This window comes from Dasypus novemcinctus, chromosome 20 (assembly GCF_030445035.2).
Source record: "Dasypus novemcinctus isolate mDasNov1 chromosome 20, mDasNov1.1.hap2, whole genome shotgun sequence".
Lineage (NCBI taxonomy): Eukaryota > Metazoa > Chordata > Mammalia > Cingulata > Dasypodidae > Dasypus > Dasypus novemcinctus.
In genome coordinates, this window is record NC_080692.1 from 7,269,559 (window position 1) to 7,286,016 (window position 16,458).

The 16,458-nt window shown below is 49.7% G+C and overlaps 1 protein-coding gene across 6 annotated transcripts in view; it reads right to left on the bottom strand.

Moving 5' to 3' along the window:
- Window positions 1-16,458, bottom strand: part of CAMK1D (calcium/calmodulin dependent protein kinase ID) — a 384,708-nt gene that overhangs the window by 20,629 nt on the left and 347,621 nt on the right. For all 6 annotated transcript variants that reach the window (XM_058282400.1, XM_058282401.2, XM_058282398.2 and 3 more), the window contains exon 6: window positions 14,372-14,447. In XM_058282400.1, the coding sequence (XP_058138383.1) occupies window positions 14,372-14,447 (76 nt within the window). The remainder of the gene's footprint in view (window positions 1-14,371; window positions 14,448-16,458) is intronic.

Sequence of the window (16,458 nt, forward strand, 5' to 3'; positions counted from 1 at the left end):
AATAAACAGGAATGAACAGACTCCAGGCCCACCAGGGACTTGGCTGTCGGCAAATAAACATAATAGCCATTAGAAGTACGCATTTTGGGAACATTCTCCAGTCTCCACCTGCTATAAGACGCAAGGCTACCCAGCCACCACTGCGTAGGGGATGGCTATGGCATTTTAAAAGGCTGAGAGGCATTCTGTGGGCTGATGAGATTCAAAACAGTCTGATGGCCACAAGGTTGACGGAGGGGCTAAGTGCCTGGAAAATTTCAGTTTTAAAGATTTGCTGCATCCGGCTAACCAACAGAAGCCAGGGCTTCTGGAACCACCGGGCACATCCTTCACCTCCCAAGGAAACCCAGAATCTTTCCCCTGAGGAGGACGCGGGCTAAATGAAATGTGCAAATCAGGGAAGCCAGACAGAGGAAAATGCTACTTCATCTTGGAAAAAACTAGATTTTAGATATATGAGGATTTGGGTTATGAACAACTGAGTACATTTTACTTTACAATGTGGCTTTCTTTTCTAAGAAAATATCTTTTAAAAGTTCCAAGAAACAGGAATTAGTCTTCTGGTGCCCATTTTCTTAATGTATACTCCAATTTCTTCTGGTCTCCACTCTTGTAATTTTTTTCTTTTTGCAAGAATACCGTGTTTATGCAGCTGTCTGAGGACAGAAGGAAAGGAAATGGGCCTGGCTTGGTGTGTTTTAAGTTAGATTAAAACTAAGGAAGATGATTTAAAAATCAGATTGTGAAAGAAGAGCAGGGCACACAGACGTTGTAACATCTCCCTTGGATCTAGAAGTTTCTGAGCGCTCCCTGGCCAGGCTGTTCCATCGGTGGGTTGGTGCGGGAGCAGCCCAGCAGGACGGATGATTTGGGCCGTTGGTCCGTACGTGTCACGTGTTCCCCGTGAGCTCCCGCGGCCGAGGACCTGCCTGCTTGCCCTTGGAAACACTGCATTCTTGACGATGTCCCTGAAGGACGCTATTTTAAACATGGAACCATTTAAACATCTACAAATGACATCACTGTGAGTGTTCAAAGACCATAAAGCCAGTCCCAGTTTTTCTAGGCCCAAAAGTTAGGCTTCATTACGTCTACATTTCCCAACCCAAGACGGATGATGGCACCCGACACGGGGATCAGGTCCCCCTCCTTGGCTCCTCGGCCCCTACCCCAGCTCAGGACCGCCTTCTGGGGAACTGTGTGCCTTCCCAGCCGTGCGGAGGCTCCTGAGGTTGCTGTCTGCTCTACCTGTGGCACGCTTCACTCAAGGGCCTGGCTGGACTGTGTTTGTGCTTCTCGTTGGCCTCAACTGGGCACTTGTGCTGGGTCAGGGGCTCCGTCATGCTCTACTGCGTTACCTCCTTCACCCACGGCCGTGTGAGGCTGGTGGCCCGGGCATCTTCTTGGGCCCCGCAGAGCCACCCGCCCTGTGTCTGTGGAGGCTGAGCCTTACGGACAGACAGATCAACGAGGTACTGGACTCTCTTTAGCTTCTGGCAGGACTCGGCCAAAGAGCACTGAAGGTTCCTCTCCAAGCAGCTGGCCCCACCAGACTCTCTCGTCTACACCCCTCGGTACCCCTCCAGACATTACCCATTCTTCCAAATCTTCCAGGTCCCTTCTCTTTTTTGGTCCTCTCAAGAAACGTTAAAATGTCTTATTTCATGGTTAAAACGTCTACCTTCCCACCTCGATTATGAGTTCCTGGAGGACAGAGACTGCGTCGTAGAATACGTAGTGTTTCTTCTGCATTTTCCATTAGCACTCAACACAGTTTGATAAATAGATGTTGACTGTTGTTTGGATAAACAGGACATACTTTCATATCAAACATTTATGACAAGTCCCACCCCCAAACCAGGAGTATCCACAACTGCAAGCAAAACAATTCCATCCCTCTGCCCCACAGTATCTAAGTCCCCTCTCAGCCTCACGTAGTCAGAGTGGGCATGATCCCAAACCCCTCAAGACTAAGAAATGAACAAACATAAGGGAGCCTATAACCACAGGCCAAAGAGAATTTATTGTTATTGTAGTTACCCTGTGTAACACTGATATAAAATAAGGGCTGCCAGGGGCTCAGAGGGGAGGGGGAGGGATGACTGGTGGAACTCAGGGCATGTTTAGGGCAGTGAACTGTTCTGCATGATACCGCAATGACAGATACATGACATTGTGCATTTGCCAAAGCCCAAAAAACTGTACAGCACAAAGTGCCACCCATAATGTAAACTATAGACTTTTGTTAAATATTGGTTCATTGATTATAACAAATGTACTACACTAATGTAAGATGCTAATAATAGGGGAAACTACGTGTGAGGGAGGTTATATGGGAACTGTCATTTCTGAGTAATTTTTCTGTAAATTTAAAACTTCTCTTAAAAAAAGAAAACAAGATTGCAAAAAAAATTCATCTTCTGACATATTTTATATACAGATTTTCAATAATTCTGATGGAATCCCTGGGGTTTGAGAAGTTGTGGGGTTAGTTGCCAGGAAATGCCATGTATTCTGAAAAATAATTGGTGGCCAAGAATGTAATTATGCTACACGCTGGTTCAAATTTTAGGGTCCATAAGAGTCACAAGATATTCTCTGGCCCTTCTCCCAGAAATTCTGATTTGGTGGGTCTGGGGAAGAATTCCGTATTTTCTAGTTTTTCACAAGTTTCAAAAGTGACTTTGCTGGAAGTAGATTTTTGTTGATAAAAATTGCTCCAACTCCACCTGTAGATGGTTACATAAGCAAATATCCTTGTTCTTAAGAAATGCACATGGTGGATTTAAGTTTTTAAGGCGCATGATGAATACAATCTATTCTCCAATATTTAGAAAGAGAGATTTAAGGACAGATACAGGGAGAGAGAGAGTGAAAGCTAGAGAGAGAGATGCAATAAGATGCAATGATGCAGCAAATGTGGCAGAGTTGATAGTTGATAAATCTAGATGTCTGGGTGAGGATGTGTTGGGTTTCTGCATATGGGTTTTGTACTACTTTTATAACTGTCCTGTAAGTTTGAAATTATCACAAAATAAAAAGTTAAAAATAATTTTTGAAAAAAAAAACACATTTATGCTGTGTGTGTGTTGTATGTTTGAAGTAGTACATACTCAAGTTAACATAAGGAGGGCTTGACACCCCGAAATGGGGTGTTTACTCTGGGAAAAAAACCCTATGGAACATTCTCAGGTGTAATAATGTTTCACTTATTTCTCAATGAAGCTATCTGATGGGCAACAGATTGCTGTATGTGACGCCCTTCAAGCTTGCATTCTGAAATGAGCCAAGAAAACGTTCTTGGAGCTTGCATTTGCCCAACGTCCCGATGGTTTCCTGCAAGCATCAATCATCCTTCTCTGGGTTCCCTCCAACCAGCAACTGCCCACAGATGCCACGACTCCCAGACTGCCATCCGGCTTCCAGCCTGACTCTTCAAACCAGAGCTGACACGTCTAATTGGAGAAGACTTTGAGTCATGGGTGGGGCCTCACACAAATTACAGGATCTTATTCTGGGGCCCAGAAGCCATTAGCTGCCCTTTTTTGTGGGACCGGAGAAGTGAGATGGAGAGGTGTGCACCGTGGGTTCCAGGCCCGGGAAAACAAGAGCTGCTTCTATCCTCAGGGCATTTATCTGGCTCCGACTCAGTGCCAATGCCGATGGGGTGGCAGATCCATGATGTAGATGGACCCATTCCTGTCTGCAGAGTCTGTGGCCTGGCTACATTTAAGTGGGACATGGGAAACACTCGCTTAGAGGAGGGACATGGACTGTGTCGAGCGTGTCCCAGGAAAGTTAACGAGAACAGTGACCCCACATTTTGTGTGTGTGGGCACCGACTATGCAACTCACACCACTGTCTGTTATGAGGGAAGTACTTACAATTTGCAGTTTCTAGAGTTGCAGGTTAGGCAGCTGGCTCACACCTAAGTGGCAGCACAGGATATGAACCCCATTTCTCCAACCCTAGAGCCAAGCCTGAAGCTATGAGGTCAGCTGGGTCACAGCCAAGAGTGGAAGACGTTGTACTCTCTTAAACCTGCCTCTGAACTCAGGGGTCATGGTTTTATTATATATTTGGAAACAGTCAGAGACAAGGCCCTATCAGTTGCCAAAGAAAGAAGGAATAGCTCAGTGTCCCTCTAGTTATAAAATCAATGTCTGAGGTTCTACCCAGTTTGCCTTGTTGAAAGCCGGATCAGCGGAGAGCAGCTGTCAGATTTTTGGGTCCACCTGTGGGAAAGGGATTGGGGGAAAACAGGCCTGTGTCTGCATGGGACCAAATTCCACTGTGCCCATGTCAGTCACCTTCCTTCAGCGCTGTGATCCCAAGCAGAGCCGGGAGGGATGCGAAGGGTCTGAGCGCCCCTTCAAGACCTGTTGGGACTCTGGGGCTGGCAGAATGCAGGCAGGCTGCAATGGCCCAGAGGGACAGGGAAATACCGGAGGATGCGTATGAAATTTTCTAAGTACCTGATGCATACCTTAGGAATGCTGAGATTTTAAAGAGTTTATATACAAAGTATTTGAAGGCAGCCGTCCCAGACCATGGACTCACAGCAGCTGCTAACGCCAACCCAGCGCTCTCTACTTTTGTCTGATTGGATAGAAGGGCTCGAGGGAGAACAGAGGGGTGAGTTTTCGAGGAAAGGTCTGCTGCTACCCTCTGAAGGCCAACCTGGACTCGGCTTTGGGAACAGCTGTGCAGTTTGGTCTTCTCAGCCTGGCACTTGGGTAATGGTGATGCAGATTCAAATCCTGGCTGGAACAAGTACTAGTTGAGAGCGCCACGGGCACATCAGTTATCCTCTCTCAGTTCTAGGTTCCTTTTGCGAAGTGGGGATGATCCGTCAATTTCCGCATCTAGTCTTTGCTCTTCTGGTTCTTCGGTTCCTCCTCCTGCCCTCTCTGCTGCCTGGCTTCCTTCCTTCCTCTCTCCCTCTCTTTCTTTTTCTTCCTCTCTCCCTCCCAAGTTCTGATCAGGAAGCACTGGTGAATCTGTCCAAGGACTCACAAATGCACACTGGAGGGACTTGAGTCTCCATCCATTGGCCTCTGTCCCCCACGGCACCTCTCACTGCCCTTAGGCCCATTTCCTCTCTTTCTGAGTCTCAGTGGGAACGAGTCTCAGTAGGAGGCCAGAAGACCGGAGGCCAGGCAGTGGTTGTATGCAGCCTGGTCCCAGCACCCCGTGCTACCGGTGTCATGGGCTTCTGGGCTGCCTTTGGATCCTCCCACCATCTCCAGGAGGTTTTCCAGATATGCTGGGTGCAAGGTGGCTCTGTCCCCTTCCTGCCACCATCCCCCCTCCTGCTAGGGGAAAGTGGCCTGGGCTCAGGACACTGCCCGCTCCCATTCCCCACTGAGCTGGACTTCTGGTCTTGGTGGAGTGTGCCATCCTTCTGGCTGTTGTTGGTGCAGCCTCCCTCCTGCCTTGTTGTGCTGCTGTCCATCCAGGTAGTGGACACTGAAAGCCACGAGAAGGGCCTCTGATGATGCTTTGGTCTGCCCAATTTGATGCTGGGAGAATTAAAAATCCTGGTAATTCAGAAATCAGACTTTCTCCATGCCCAGTCTTCCACAGGAAAAGTTCAGAGCTGGATCAAGTCTTCTGAGCGACGTCTTGAACATCACATTTCAAGTTGAACGGCCCCCCTTCTCGTGAGCCAGCAAGCCACAGGCTGAGAGAAGGGGGCCTCCCTTTGGAACGTCTCTCGGGAAAGGGATGGATGGTGGTCCTGCCCCAGCTTGGGGTCACCTCAAGTGCCAGTGCCAGGAGGTATTGGCAGCTGCTGGAAGCTCCTCCTTCCTCTTCACTACAGCCCAGGTAGGCCTAAGCCCTTTTCACCTTTCACAATGGCTCAGAGTCAAAGACACTAAAATCACCAAAAGAGTGGGGGAAGGAAGCTCGAGAGTCACCTGGTCTGACCTAGAAACTTCTAGTCTTTTCTTTAACGTCCCTGACAGTGGCCGGGCGCTCAGGACTCACAAGACAGTCTGCTTTGTGTGAAAGAGCCCCACTGGGGAACTCGTCCTGCTGGGAGCCACCGTCTGTCTGTGATGTCCCCACCTGGTGCCCGCGGAGCCGCACAGCTGGCTCCCCTCGCCCGTCCACATGGCGACCAGGCAGTGTCCAAACCACAGCCGCGCCCTCCTGCCCTTCTACCCCCAGAGGCGTTTCTGCAGGCCCTGGCAGGGCTCAGGGCTCACAGCTCTGCGACAGCTCAGAGACGGGATCGGGTCGTCCCTTCCCTGCGACGCGTGCGTCTTCTCCAGCAGACAGCGAGCGATTCCATCTCTACAACCCCCTCCTACTGCCTGACGCGCCCTGGGCTCAGTAAACATTAGGGACAAGGATGAGCGTCAGCCCCAGGTCTTCTATCCTCCAGCCGCCACTTAATTGGGGTGGGGGTACACGGAACCTCTTATGTTTTTTTTTTTTTAAAGATTTATTTATTTATTTAATTTCCCCCCCTCCCCTGGTTGTCTGTACTTGGTGTCTGTTTGCTGCGTCTTGTTTCTTTGTCCGCTTCTGTTGTTGTCAGCGGCACGGGAAGTGTGGGCCGCACCATTCCTGGGCAGGCTGCTCTTTCTTTTCACGCTGGGCGGCTCTCCTCACGGGCGCACTCCTTGCATGTGGGGCTCCCCCACGCGGGGGACACCCCTGCGTGGCACAGCACTCCTTGCGCGCATCAGCACTGCGCATGGCCAGCTCCACACGGGTCAAGGAGGCCCGGGGTTTGAACCGCGGGCCTCCCATATGGTAGACGGATGCCCTAACCACTGGGCCAAAGTCCGTTTCCCTGTTTTTTAATGTAACCTTTTTTATGATGTATATATCTTCAAAAAAAATACAGTTTACAAAAATGGCAGTGGAGGCTGGGGAGTGGATTATATGGGAACCTCTTACTTTTTTAATGTAACGTTCTTTGTGATCTACTAACTTTAATAAAAAGTGTAAAAAAAAGTGCACAGACACTATCATATGAAAAAAACAGCTTATACTAATGCAATGAACCATGACTGGTAGTGTAAATGGAACAATAAAACATGAACAGAACAAGAAAATATTGCCAAATTTCTGCTTCAGTTTATCAGAAGCTGCCTGAGTAGCCACATAACTCTCCCTAATTTAACTGGATTTTTTTCTTTGTAGATCCATCACCAGATTAATAGTGAAATGAGGCTAACATTATAGTTGGCAAGATTAGAATGCCTACTGCTATGTAGTACTCCATAAAATAAAATTTAAAAATAAATAAATAAGTAAACGACAGTCTCCTGGAGAGGATGCTGAGATGAAAATCAGCAGAGGAAGGCCAGCGTCTTTCCGTGTGGCCCGAGGCTGCGCCATCCATTCTGCAAAAGGGACGCGGGGGAGATGGTCTTCCCACCTCTCCCTCCACATGTGTCCCTCTGACCCGTGGCCTTTGCAAATATGAGGGCTCAGGCACCCCGGAAGTTGCTCCCACTGCGATCTAAAACGCGGTATTTCTGTACGCCGATCGAGATGCTTATAACAGCTCGCCCTCACTGATATGCACAGCTCTGCACCCACCCTTTTAAACCAGAGGATATTTAATGTCCACATCTTCCCCAAGGGGTTAGAATTGAACCAACTGTCCAACAGACAACCGACGGAGTCTCTTCCCGAAACAGTGGCGGGCAGGCCACGAGCCCACAGGCTAGCCGAGGTACGGCCAGGCTGAGCTTGGGTCTGAGTCTACCCCCGAGACCTCCCACTGGTGGCACTTAGCCAGGCATGGCCTCCGCTCACCCCACACTAGGGATGTCAGAGGGCGATACCTTTCCGAAAGTCCTTGGAGAGCAGCCAAGCTGACATGCGGTCAATGACATCCACTGGTAAGCTTGGGAGCTCTAACGAAACGAACACGACAGGACACGATGAAGGAAAAGCAGGGTGGTGGCTGGTCTTTGAGGTAGGAGAAGGAGACAGGGGTAAGAACTGGCCATCACGTGGCTGTTCTGTGGTGCAGCAGGATCAGCTTGACCAAACCTAAGCCAAACCGAGGCATCATGACAGTATACAAGGCCATGTGACCCCAGAGTGCCAACTCCTGGTTCCCAAGGAAACCTGGTTTCAACTTGGCTTCCCAGAGTGCCAACTCCTGGTTTCCAAGGAAACCTGGTTTCAACTTGGCTTCCCAGAGTGCCAACTCCTGGTTCACAAGGAAACCTGGTTTCAACTTTTCCGTTAGGGCAGAATATGCCCATTTGTTGACATGCAAATCCAATTCCCTCTCGGAGCACAGATCTCATTAGGATTTACTAATTTGGCACTCCAGTTATTTTTTGGGAAAAAAACCACACTTCTCTCTTGAGTTTGGTTAGTGTGTAGCAACTCACCAGGATTGCCTGGGCACTCTAAATAAACAGATCACATTTAGTTTCTAAATGGCTTAAGTTAAGGGTCAGACTCTGGGCCCATGGTGACATGACCAAGGCATACGTCAGAGCTTTCGGATCTAAAACTCCGTTGCTGTGTTGCTGGCAATGCCAGTCAATTGTCCTTGTTAGTGTCGATACACTCCTCATGTGGAGAGCAGAGTCAACCAGTACAATACCCCAGGAGAGGGTCTTTCCTGGAGCTCGGCAATTACACTTCATTGTCCTCTTCTGGAACCTAATTTCATGCTTTCTCCCTGGAACATGGGATTCCATAAAGAACCAGCTGTCAACTGTTCAAAGGGATGGGGACTGCCTTGGCGAGGTTTGTCCTTTGTCTCAAAAAAAGGATGTAACGTGCAGATGGGGCCTGCAGAGCTCCACTCTCACAAAGCTAAAGGAAGCTGCGCTGATTGGCAAAGTCAACATGTATGCGACCTAATTTTTAAAACTGAACAAGTAGGAGGCCATAAACCAGGGCGGGGATTACCACTGGATTCTGCCTGGAGTTTCTCCTAGGCGGGAGGTCAGAGCTCGCAGCCTGATAAGGGGCCTCTCCATCCCTGACCAAGCCATCTGAGCCTGACGTCTTCGACCTACTTGGTTCATTTGGGAATGGGACACTCCTTAAGGTAATCCTTGTTTTCTTTCTTTTTTTTTTTAAAGATTTATTTTACTTCTCTTTCCTTACCCGCCCCCCTCTGTTGTCTGCTCTCTGTGTCCACTCTGCATGTTCTTCTGTGTCGTCTCACATTCTCGGCAGCACCAGGAATCTGTGTCTCTTTTTGTTGCGTCAACTTGCTGCGTCAGCTCTCTGTGCATGTGGTGCCACTCGTGGGCAGGCTGCGCTTTTTCACACGGGGCAGCTCAATGCAGGGTACACTCCTTGAGCGCAGGGCTTCTCTATGTGGGGGACACCCCTGTGTGGCATGGCACTCCTCGTGTGTGGCAGCACTGCGTGTGGGCCAGCTCATCGCACGGGTCAGGAGGCCCTGGGTTTGAACCCTGGACCGCCCATGTGGTAGGCGGACGCTCTATCAGTTGAGTCATGTCTGCTTCCCAATCCTTGTTTTCACTGGTGAGAATTCGCTGAGGTTTTTGTTTTTTTTGGGGGGGCGGTGGGTGTTTTGTTTCTAGGAGGTACCAGGGATTGAATCCAGGACCCACAAGGTGAAGCAGGTGCTCAACCACTGAGCCACATCCACTCCCCGATGACAGTTGGTTTTTTGTTTTGTTTTGTTTTTGCTTTTAGGAGGCACTGGGAATTAAGCCCAAGACCCTGCACGTGGGAAGCAGGCCTCAACCATTTTGAGCTACATCTGCTCCCCTCGCTGAGTATCTCCGGAACATTTTTGTATTCCCCGAACACAATTCGGGCAAATGAACATTAAATAATCTCCTTGAAGCTATGTAAAGAAAGGCAGCTTCCACATTATCATAGAATCGAGTCTGATGAATGAGATGTGGATTCTCATCTCTTGCGGGGAAATTTATTTCGTGGGAACTTGCGCAGTCTTGGCTGGGCCAGCGCCCCAGACTGGACACCGACGCCCTCCACCCTCCACCCCTCCAGAAGCTGAAGCTACCCAGGCAAAGACTTTTGTTTTGCAAGTGCTAAACCCCAAAGGAAGATCACTGGCAGGACAAAGAGCCATCGGATTGTTTTAGAAACGAGCACCTTTGATGGGGAAAAAAATATTCCTCCTTCCGAATGATGGATTATATGGAAATGGGTGTGAAGATCCAAAAAGAGTGAAATCATCCACGTCTGCACCAACAAAAATGAGTGATTTTTATGTGGCGTGAAGAAGGGAGAAAATCTGGAGCTGTGGCCTCTCCCGGTCTCCAGGACTGCAGTCCGACATCTCAGCGAGACGGGCTTATGGAATGGAAATGGTAACGCCGCCCTCCCGGATGTCAGGGGTGAGCCTCGCTTCTGTTAGGGGCGATAGTGATGAGGAGGGGCTCTGTGCGAACCCCCACGGGGTAGCTGGCTTCCCCGGGGTGCTGCCTGCTGGGCATGCCTTCACCAGTGGGGGGGTTTAAGGGACCAGACACGGTGGGTCAGCAGGAAGCAGCAGCAGGTCTGAGACCGAGATCCACGGGTACTACCTCGAAACACTAATTCAAGTTGGTGCCATCGACACCCATCCAGGCCACAGAAGTTGTGAAATATCAATATGCTGCAGGCAGCCCTGCCCCTTGCCTTGCTCTGAGATGCTCTCCTCTGCTTTTGCAGTATTCTACTGTGTAGTGAAGAACTTGGCTTTACCCACAGAGAAGGGCTGGCTCCTGCCCTTGGCTTCTAGGAGGTCATCTCTAGGCCGTTGGGCTGTTGTGCCTGATACGAGCATCTCTGTTGGCCCAGGGGCCTTGGGTCTTACTGGATAGTTTAACAATGTGATTTAGGAGGGGGGCTGGCCACACTTAAAGTGGGGGCTGAACACGAAAGAAAGACCAACCATATGCCTTAGGGTGAGAATTCAACAATGAGGGCCATCAATCCATCAATCATACTGATGTCGTGAGGCCTCCATAAAATCTCTGGATCTCAAAGCTCAGATGACCTTCCCTGCTTGGCAAAACTCCAGGTATACTGTTACACACTGATGCCGAGCGGAAGCTCTGTGTTTGGTACATCCCCAGACTGTACCCAATGTACTCTTTCCCCTGGCTGATTTTACTCTGTCCTTCCCCTCTAACACCTGTAACCATTAGTGTGACAGCCTTCTGTGAGTTCTGTGAGTCCAGTACAACCTGAGAATGGCTTTTGGAACCCCTTGAACTTGCAGCTGGTGTCAGAAGTGAGGGTGGTCTTAAGGGGAGAATGTGCCCCCTGAATGTGAGCTGGTCCCTAAACTCTTGCACCGAGCACTTCCTTCCTCGAGACCCCCACCCTCAGTGACTCCTGCAGCAGGACACAAGCCTCCCGGCACATGATTTAATCTACTTATGGATATATCCTGTTTTGCCATATACATCATTTGTTCTGTGATGAGAGGCATTGTGTTTTTTTCATCTTTATATCTTTAGCACCTAGCACAGTGCTTGGAATACAGAAAGCTCAATAAATGCTGCTAGTTGTTGACACGAATCATGGTACATTCCAGGCTGATGGTTTGCCAAGCATAACCATATTATTTAGAACATTATATCCAGCCTTTGGCCTATCCCTTGTGTGGGTCTGAATACCTCGGAAGGTACCACACCACTGAGATGCCCCAAAGTCCACTTATTCTATGAGACTCTCAGAAGTCTGGAAGGTACCATGGAAAAGAGAAGCCCAGGCTGCCATTTTGAAATCTGACACAGTCACGAAATGAACCTCAGAAGAATCTCTGGAACACAGCTGGTAGTGACTGGGAAAAATCCATTTAAAGCTTACCAAGTTCATCCTTAAAATTATAAAATAGAGTACTTTTTACTTAATGCTAGACTTGAACTTGGTCAAATAATTTACTATATGCTGTAATTATAAGAGTTTGGATGTGTATGTTATGTTCAAATCACCCTCGACATGTCATTATCTCCATCCCAGATGGCTTCTGAATCCCACAGGGGCATATACTAAACTATGGAGATCTTGAAGATGTCTCAAGCTTAATATGTCCAAAACTAAATTCTTGATTTTACCTACCCCCTAAAACTCTTTCTCTGCCCCTCAGTTCTTTTTTCTTAGCCATCTACATAGTTGCTTAAACCCAAACCTTGGCTTTACTTGAAACACCCTTTCACCCCCCCCACTTCCAGAATCTATTTTCCATTGCTCTCCACTCTACTTCAACTGCTGCCTCCCCAGTACAAGCAGCTGTCGCTAATCACTGCCTACAGCTCCTACCCAGCTCTGCCTTCACTCCAGCACTCCAACCGTGCACTCCCAGAGGAGCAGGATGAGACTCTAATGTAAATCAGATCAGCTCACACCTTCCTTGGCTTCCCACTTCACTTGGGTTAAAGTCCAACTTTCTGGCAAATCTCCCGCTACTGTGGCACTTGCCTACAATTTGAGTTTAACTTTCTGATATCCCATCTGGTTACTATGCTCCACACTGGCCTTCTTTCCAACACTTCCCTGCTTTGAGCCATAGCAGATACCGTTAGTTGCCTACTCCAAAACCTTCCAAATCCGCAGAGCTGTGGTTTCACTCGGGGGTTGTTTTTCCTCCACACTTGCCCAACCATGGTAGTCTCAATTCCTTTGCTGCTGATTGGTTTAGAAATGAGCATGGAAGGCATTTCTGGTCAATGAGATTTGAGGTATAAGGTACGTACTCAGTAAATACTTGCTGAGTGAAATACACATAAAGCTGGATAGCACATGGGAAAAACACCCTCTCTTCTTCCCCAGCATGGCCGCAACTAAAGTTGAGGGTTCGTGGTATGGCAGAAAAGGACCTGGGCTGGAAGTCATAACTGGGTCTAGGCTCAAGTTTGGATCTGATCTCCCTGAACTCGAGTTTTCTCTTCGCCAAGGTGAGTGGGAAAACAACCACACCTCTCTTGCAGGATTGCGGTGAGGACGAAGGGAGATAAAAGTGGTGAGAACACATGCATGCCCCGTTGATCTACAGATATTTGATGTCATCTGATGTCATGATAGAGCAGGTATTGTGTCTAAACACATTCTAAGGGGACCTCATGGGCTAATTTTATTATGCCCAGCTCAACCAAGCCATTGCTAACTTGGCCTATCCCAGCCATTCCAAAGAAGAGCTGGTGCTGTGCAGATGCACCGTCCCATACCCGGCTGCTGAGCCTGCAGGGAAACAACCCCATACACAAACTCCAGGCAGCCCACAGCCCGGGTGCAGCTCGGGGTGGTGGTTCACAGTTCAGAACAGATGCAAAGGACTAATAGCCAGAAGCCCAGAGAATGGACTGTGGTGGCCCAACCCTAAAGAAGACTGCCCTAGGCTCCACCACCTTCGCTCTGGTCCTTCGCAGGAAGGGAGTTGGCCCATTACTCATTTCCTTAAGCCTTTGCATGATTGGGCTGGTGAGCCAGGACCTCTGATAGAAATTTTAATTGAGGATTAGGAAACCAGGTTAAATAATAATATCATGTCCAGTGCCTGCTGGTCCAGGAGTCCCCCCAAAATGGCACACAAAATTGTGTGTGTGTGAGAATTCATTGGGGAGAGTCTACAGCTATCATAAGATTCTCCAAAGGGCTTAGAACAGCCTCCCCTCCTAAAGAACGAAGCCACTGCAGAGATGAGCAACATGCTTTGACGGGGAAAGCTCTATTATGCTGGCATCTTGGTTTTCTAGCTCAGCTGGACCTGGCCATTACCTGACTCCTTACGTGGCTGCCCTACAGGATAAGAGCATCATGATGGACAAAATCCTCCTATCATCACGGCAAGAATCTACAGGAGCTGGCACTTAATTCCATACTGAACTATAAAAGCTGCCCAGGGGAACGTGTGCTGTAGGAAGACTACTCGACTCCCAGGTGATGAGAGGCACTTAACTCAGGGGGAGATGTTTCTGGCATTCCCAAGAAGAGCAGGAGGCCACATGCCTGTAGGCTCTCTGCAATCACCAGCTACTCCATCGGCTGGAAAAGGGTCCCCTCCTTGAGGAGGGCCAGAAGAGGCAATTTACTTCCTATCAACAAGATGAACCAGTAGGCCTAATCCCACCCTCAATCAGCTTGGAAAGTATAACTGCGAAAAGAAGTGGTAATTTAAACAAACAGCTTTGTAGCAGATGTGACAAAAAACAAAACAATAAAACCCACAAAAACGGAGACTCTCGAAACAAGCGCAACAAGCCTAGAGTGTGTGGCTGCATTTCCTGGGAAATGGGAGTTCAGGCAACTGGGGGAGAATGAGGACTCCAGAGGCTGCATTTCTAGAAGTTTCCACTACATTTTTCCTTATTGTGATTTCTTTTCAAGACATCCTGTTTCTTAGGCATTTGTATCCCTCCAAAAGCAAGAAGGCAAAGCCACACTTACAAGATATAGGCGACCACCCCGATGGACCAGCAGTCGACGGCTTTGCTGTAAGGTTTCTGAGCAAGGACTTCCGGAGCTGCAAACGACAAAGGAGAGACACAGACCTTTCAATTTCAGTGCGTAAGACACGAGGCACTTGGTAGATTTCTTTCCCTTTTCCTGTCTGCTAGTAGGCAGAACATTCTGCGCATGTAGAAACTGAGTGGAGAGAGATGATCTGTTTTGTCATCTTTTCTAACCAGAAGAAAAAAATGAGGGCATTTGTGTGTGGGGGCGTGAAACTGGAGATGCTGCATCAAAACCAGCCACATCAATGCATCACCCAGCGAGGACGAGAAGGCGCCCAGGATCCGCTGCTGATCCGTGAGGAGTGCGGCCCAGACTGCGCGGAGACAGAGGACACCCAAGCCCTCTTCCTGGATTCACCTCCACGTGCCGTTCGACTCAGAGCCATTCGGGCCCCCGGGATGGGCGCGCTCAGGTGCCGTGGGGCCCTGAAGGCAAGCACCCCCGCTGCCTGCAGGGGGCTGGCGATCCGGGAGCTGCAGTCTCGGGCCGCGCCCTGCACGGCCTCCCCCGGTTCATTCGCCGAGGTTGCGGGTGGGCTAGCTCAGCAGTCACTGCATTTTCTCAGCCCTGAAACCAAGAAAGCGCCCCCATCTCATCTGTGTGGTCCGAGAGGGCCCCCCGGGCTGGGGTGGGGGCCCAGGCTAGCCTCCCCACCCAGGCTCTGGCACCCAGCAGCTGGCGCTCAGTAAGTATTTATTCAATGAGTGAGAAGGTACAAGAAGAGACAGTCAGGGAAGCGGACTTGGCCCAGTGGTTAGGGCGTCCGTCTACCACATGGGAGGTCCGCGGTTCAAACCCCGGGCCTCCTTGACCTGTGTGGAGCTGGCCCATGCGCAGTGCTGATGCGCGCAAGGAGTGCCATGGCACACAGGGGCGTCCACGCGTAGGGGAGCCCCACGTGCAAGGAGTATGCCCCGTAAGGAGAGCCGCCCAGCGTGAAAGAAAATGCAGCCTGCCCAGGAATGGTGCTGCACACACAGAGAGCTGATGCAGCAAGATGACACAACAAAAAGAAACACAGATTCCTGTGCCGCTGACACAACAGAAGCGGACAAAGACAACGCAACAAATAGACACAGAGAACAGACAACCAGGGTGGGGGGGGAGGGGAGAGAAATAAATAAATAAATAAATCTTTTAAAAAAAGAGACAGTTGATCTTATTCACGAGTCGGATCTCCCTTCTAACCAAGGACGTCAGAGTGAGGGCCCTTGACGCCATGCATTCCAGAACATGCGGGTCATGCCAGCTCATGAGGCGGTGTTCAGGGACTTGTGGCCGCATTCGCCCAGGACTCCAGCCATCCTCCGGGGACGGCGCCGTCGTTGCCGTCGTCACCACCGCCATGTCCAGGGTTCAGGCGAGGAAACAAGTACCGAGGGCCGGCGACCTGCCGTGTCCTCTCAGAGGACCTCGCCCCTGTCAGTGCCCACTGGGGGATGGTCTCGCGTCGTCATTCTAACCTCGTCCTCACGGAACCCTGACCAACAGACTCGCTGACGATGACCACGACGCGCACCCCGCAGGGAGACCTGTGCCTCAGAGACGCTGAGTGACCTGCCCAACGTCGCAGAGGTAAACACAGAAGCCGCGGATCTGGGCGGAGGTGGGTCTGACCTTCTAGAACATACTGGCTGCCACGGTGAGCGTCAACTCCATCTGTAAGAAAAGTCCCTTTCCAGAAGAGGGAGCGGGCGAGTCTCCTCCTTTGTTCTGTTGAAACTACACATGCCCCTGAGCAAGGAAGAGAAAGGGCCTGAAGGAGTTTTGATTGCCTCTCGGGAGGGCAGGGAGGAATAAACCCAAAGCGAATTCTCAGATTTCCTTTTAGGTTTCAGTCTCCAGGTCCTCCAGACAGACTTTTTTCCCAGTCCAAAGCAAAATGACTGTGATGGCTAGGCTCCTGTGTCAACTCGGCCACCCAACTGTGCCCAGTTGTTTGGTCAAGTAAGTCCTGGGCTAAATGTAATACAAGGACATTTAGGGACTTTGGTCACCAGTAAGTTTGCTGCAGAGAT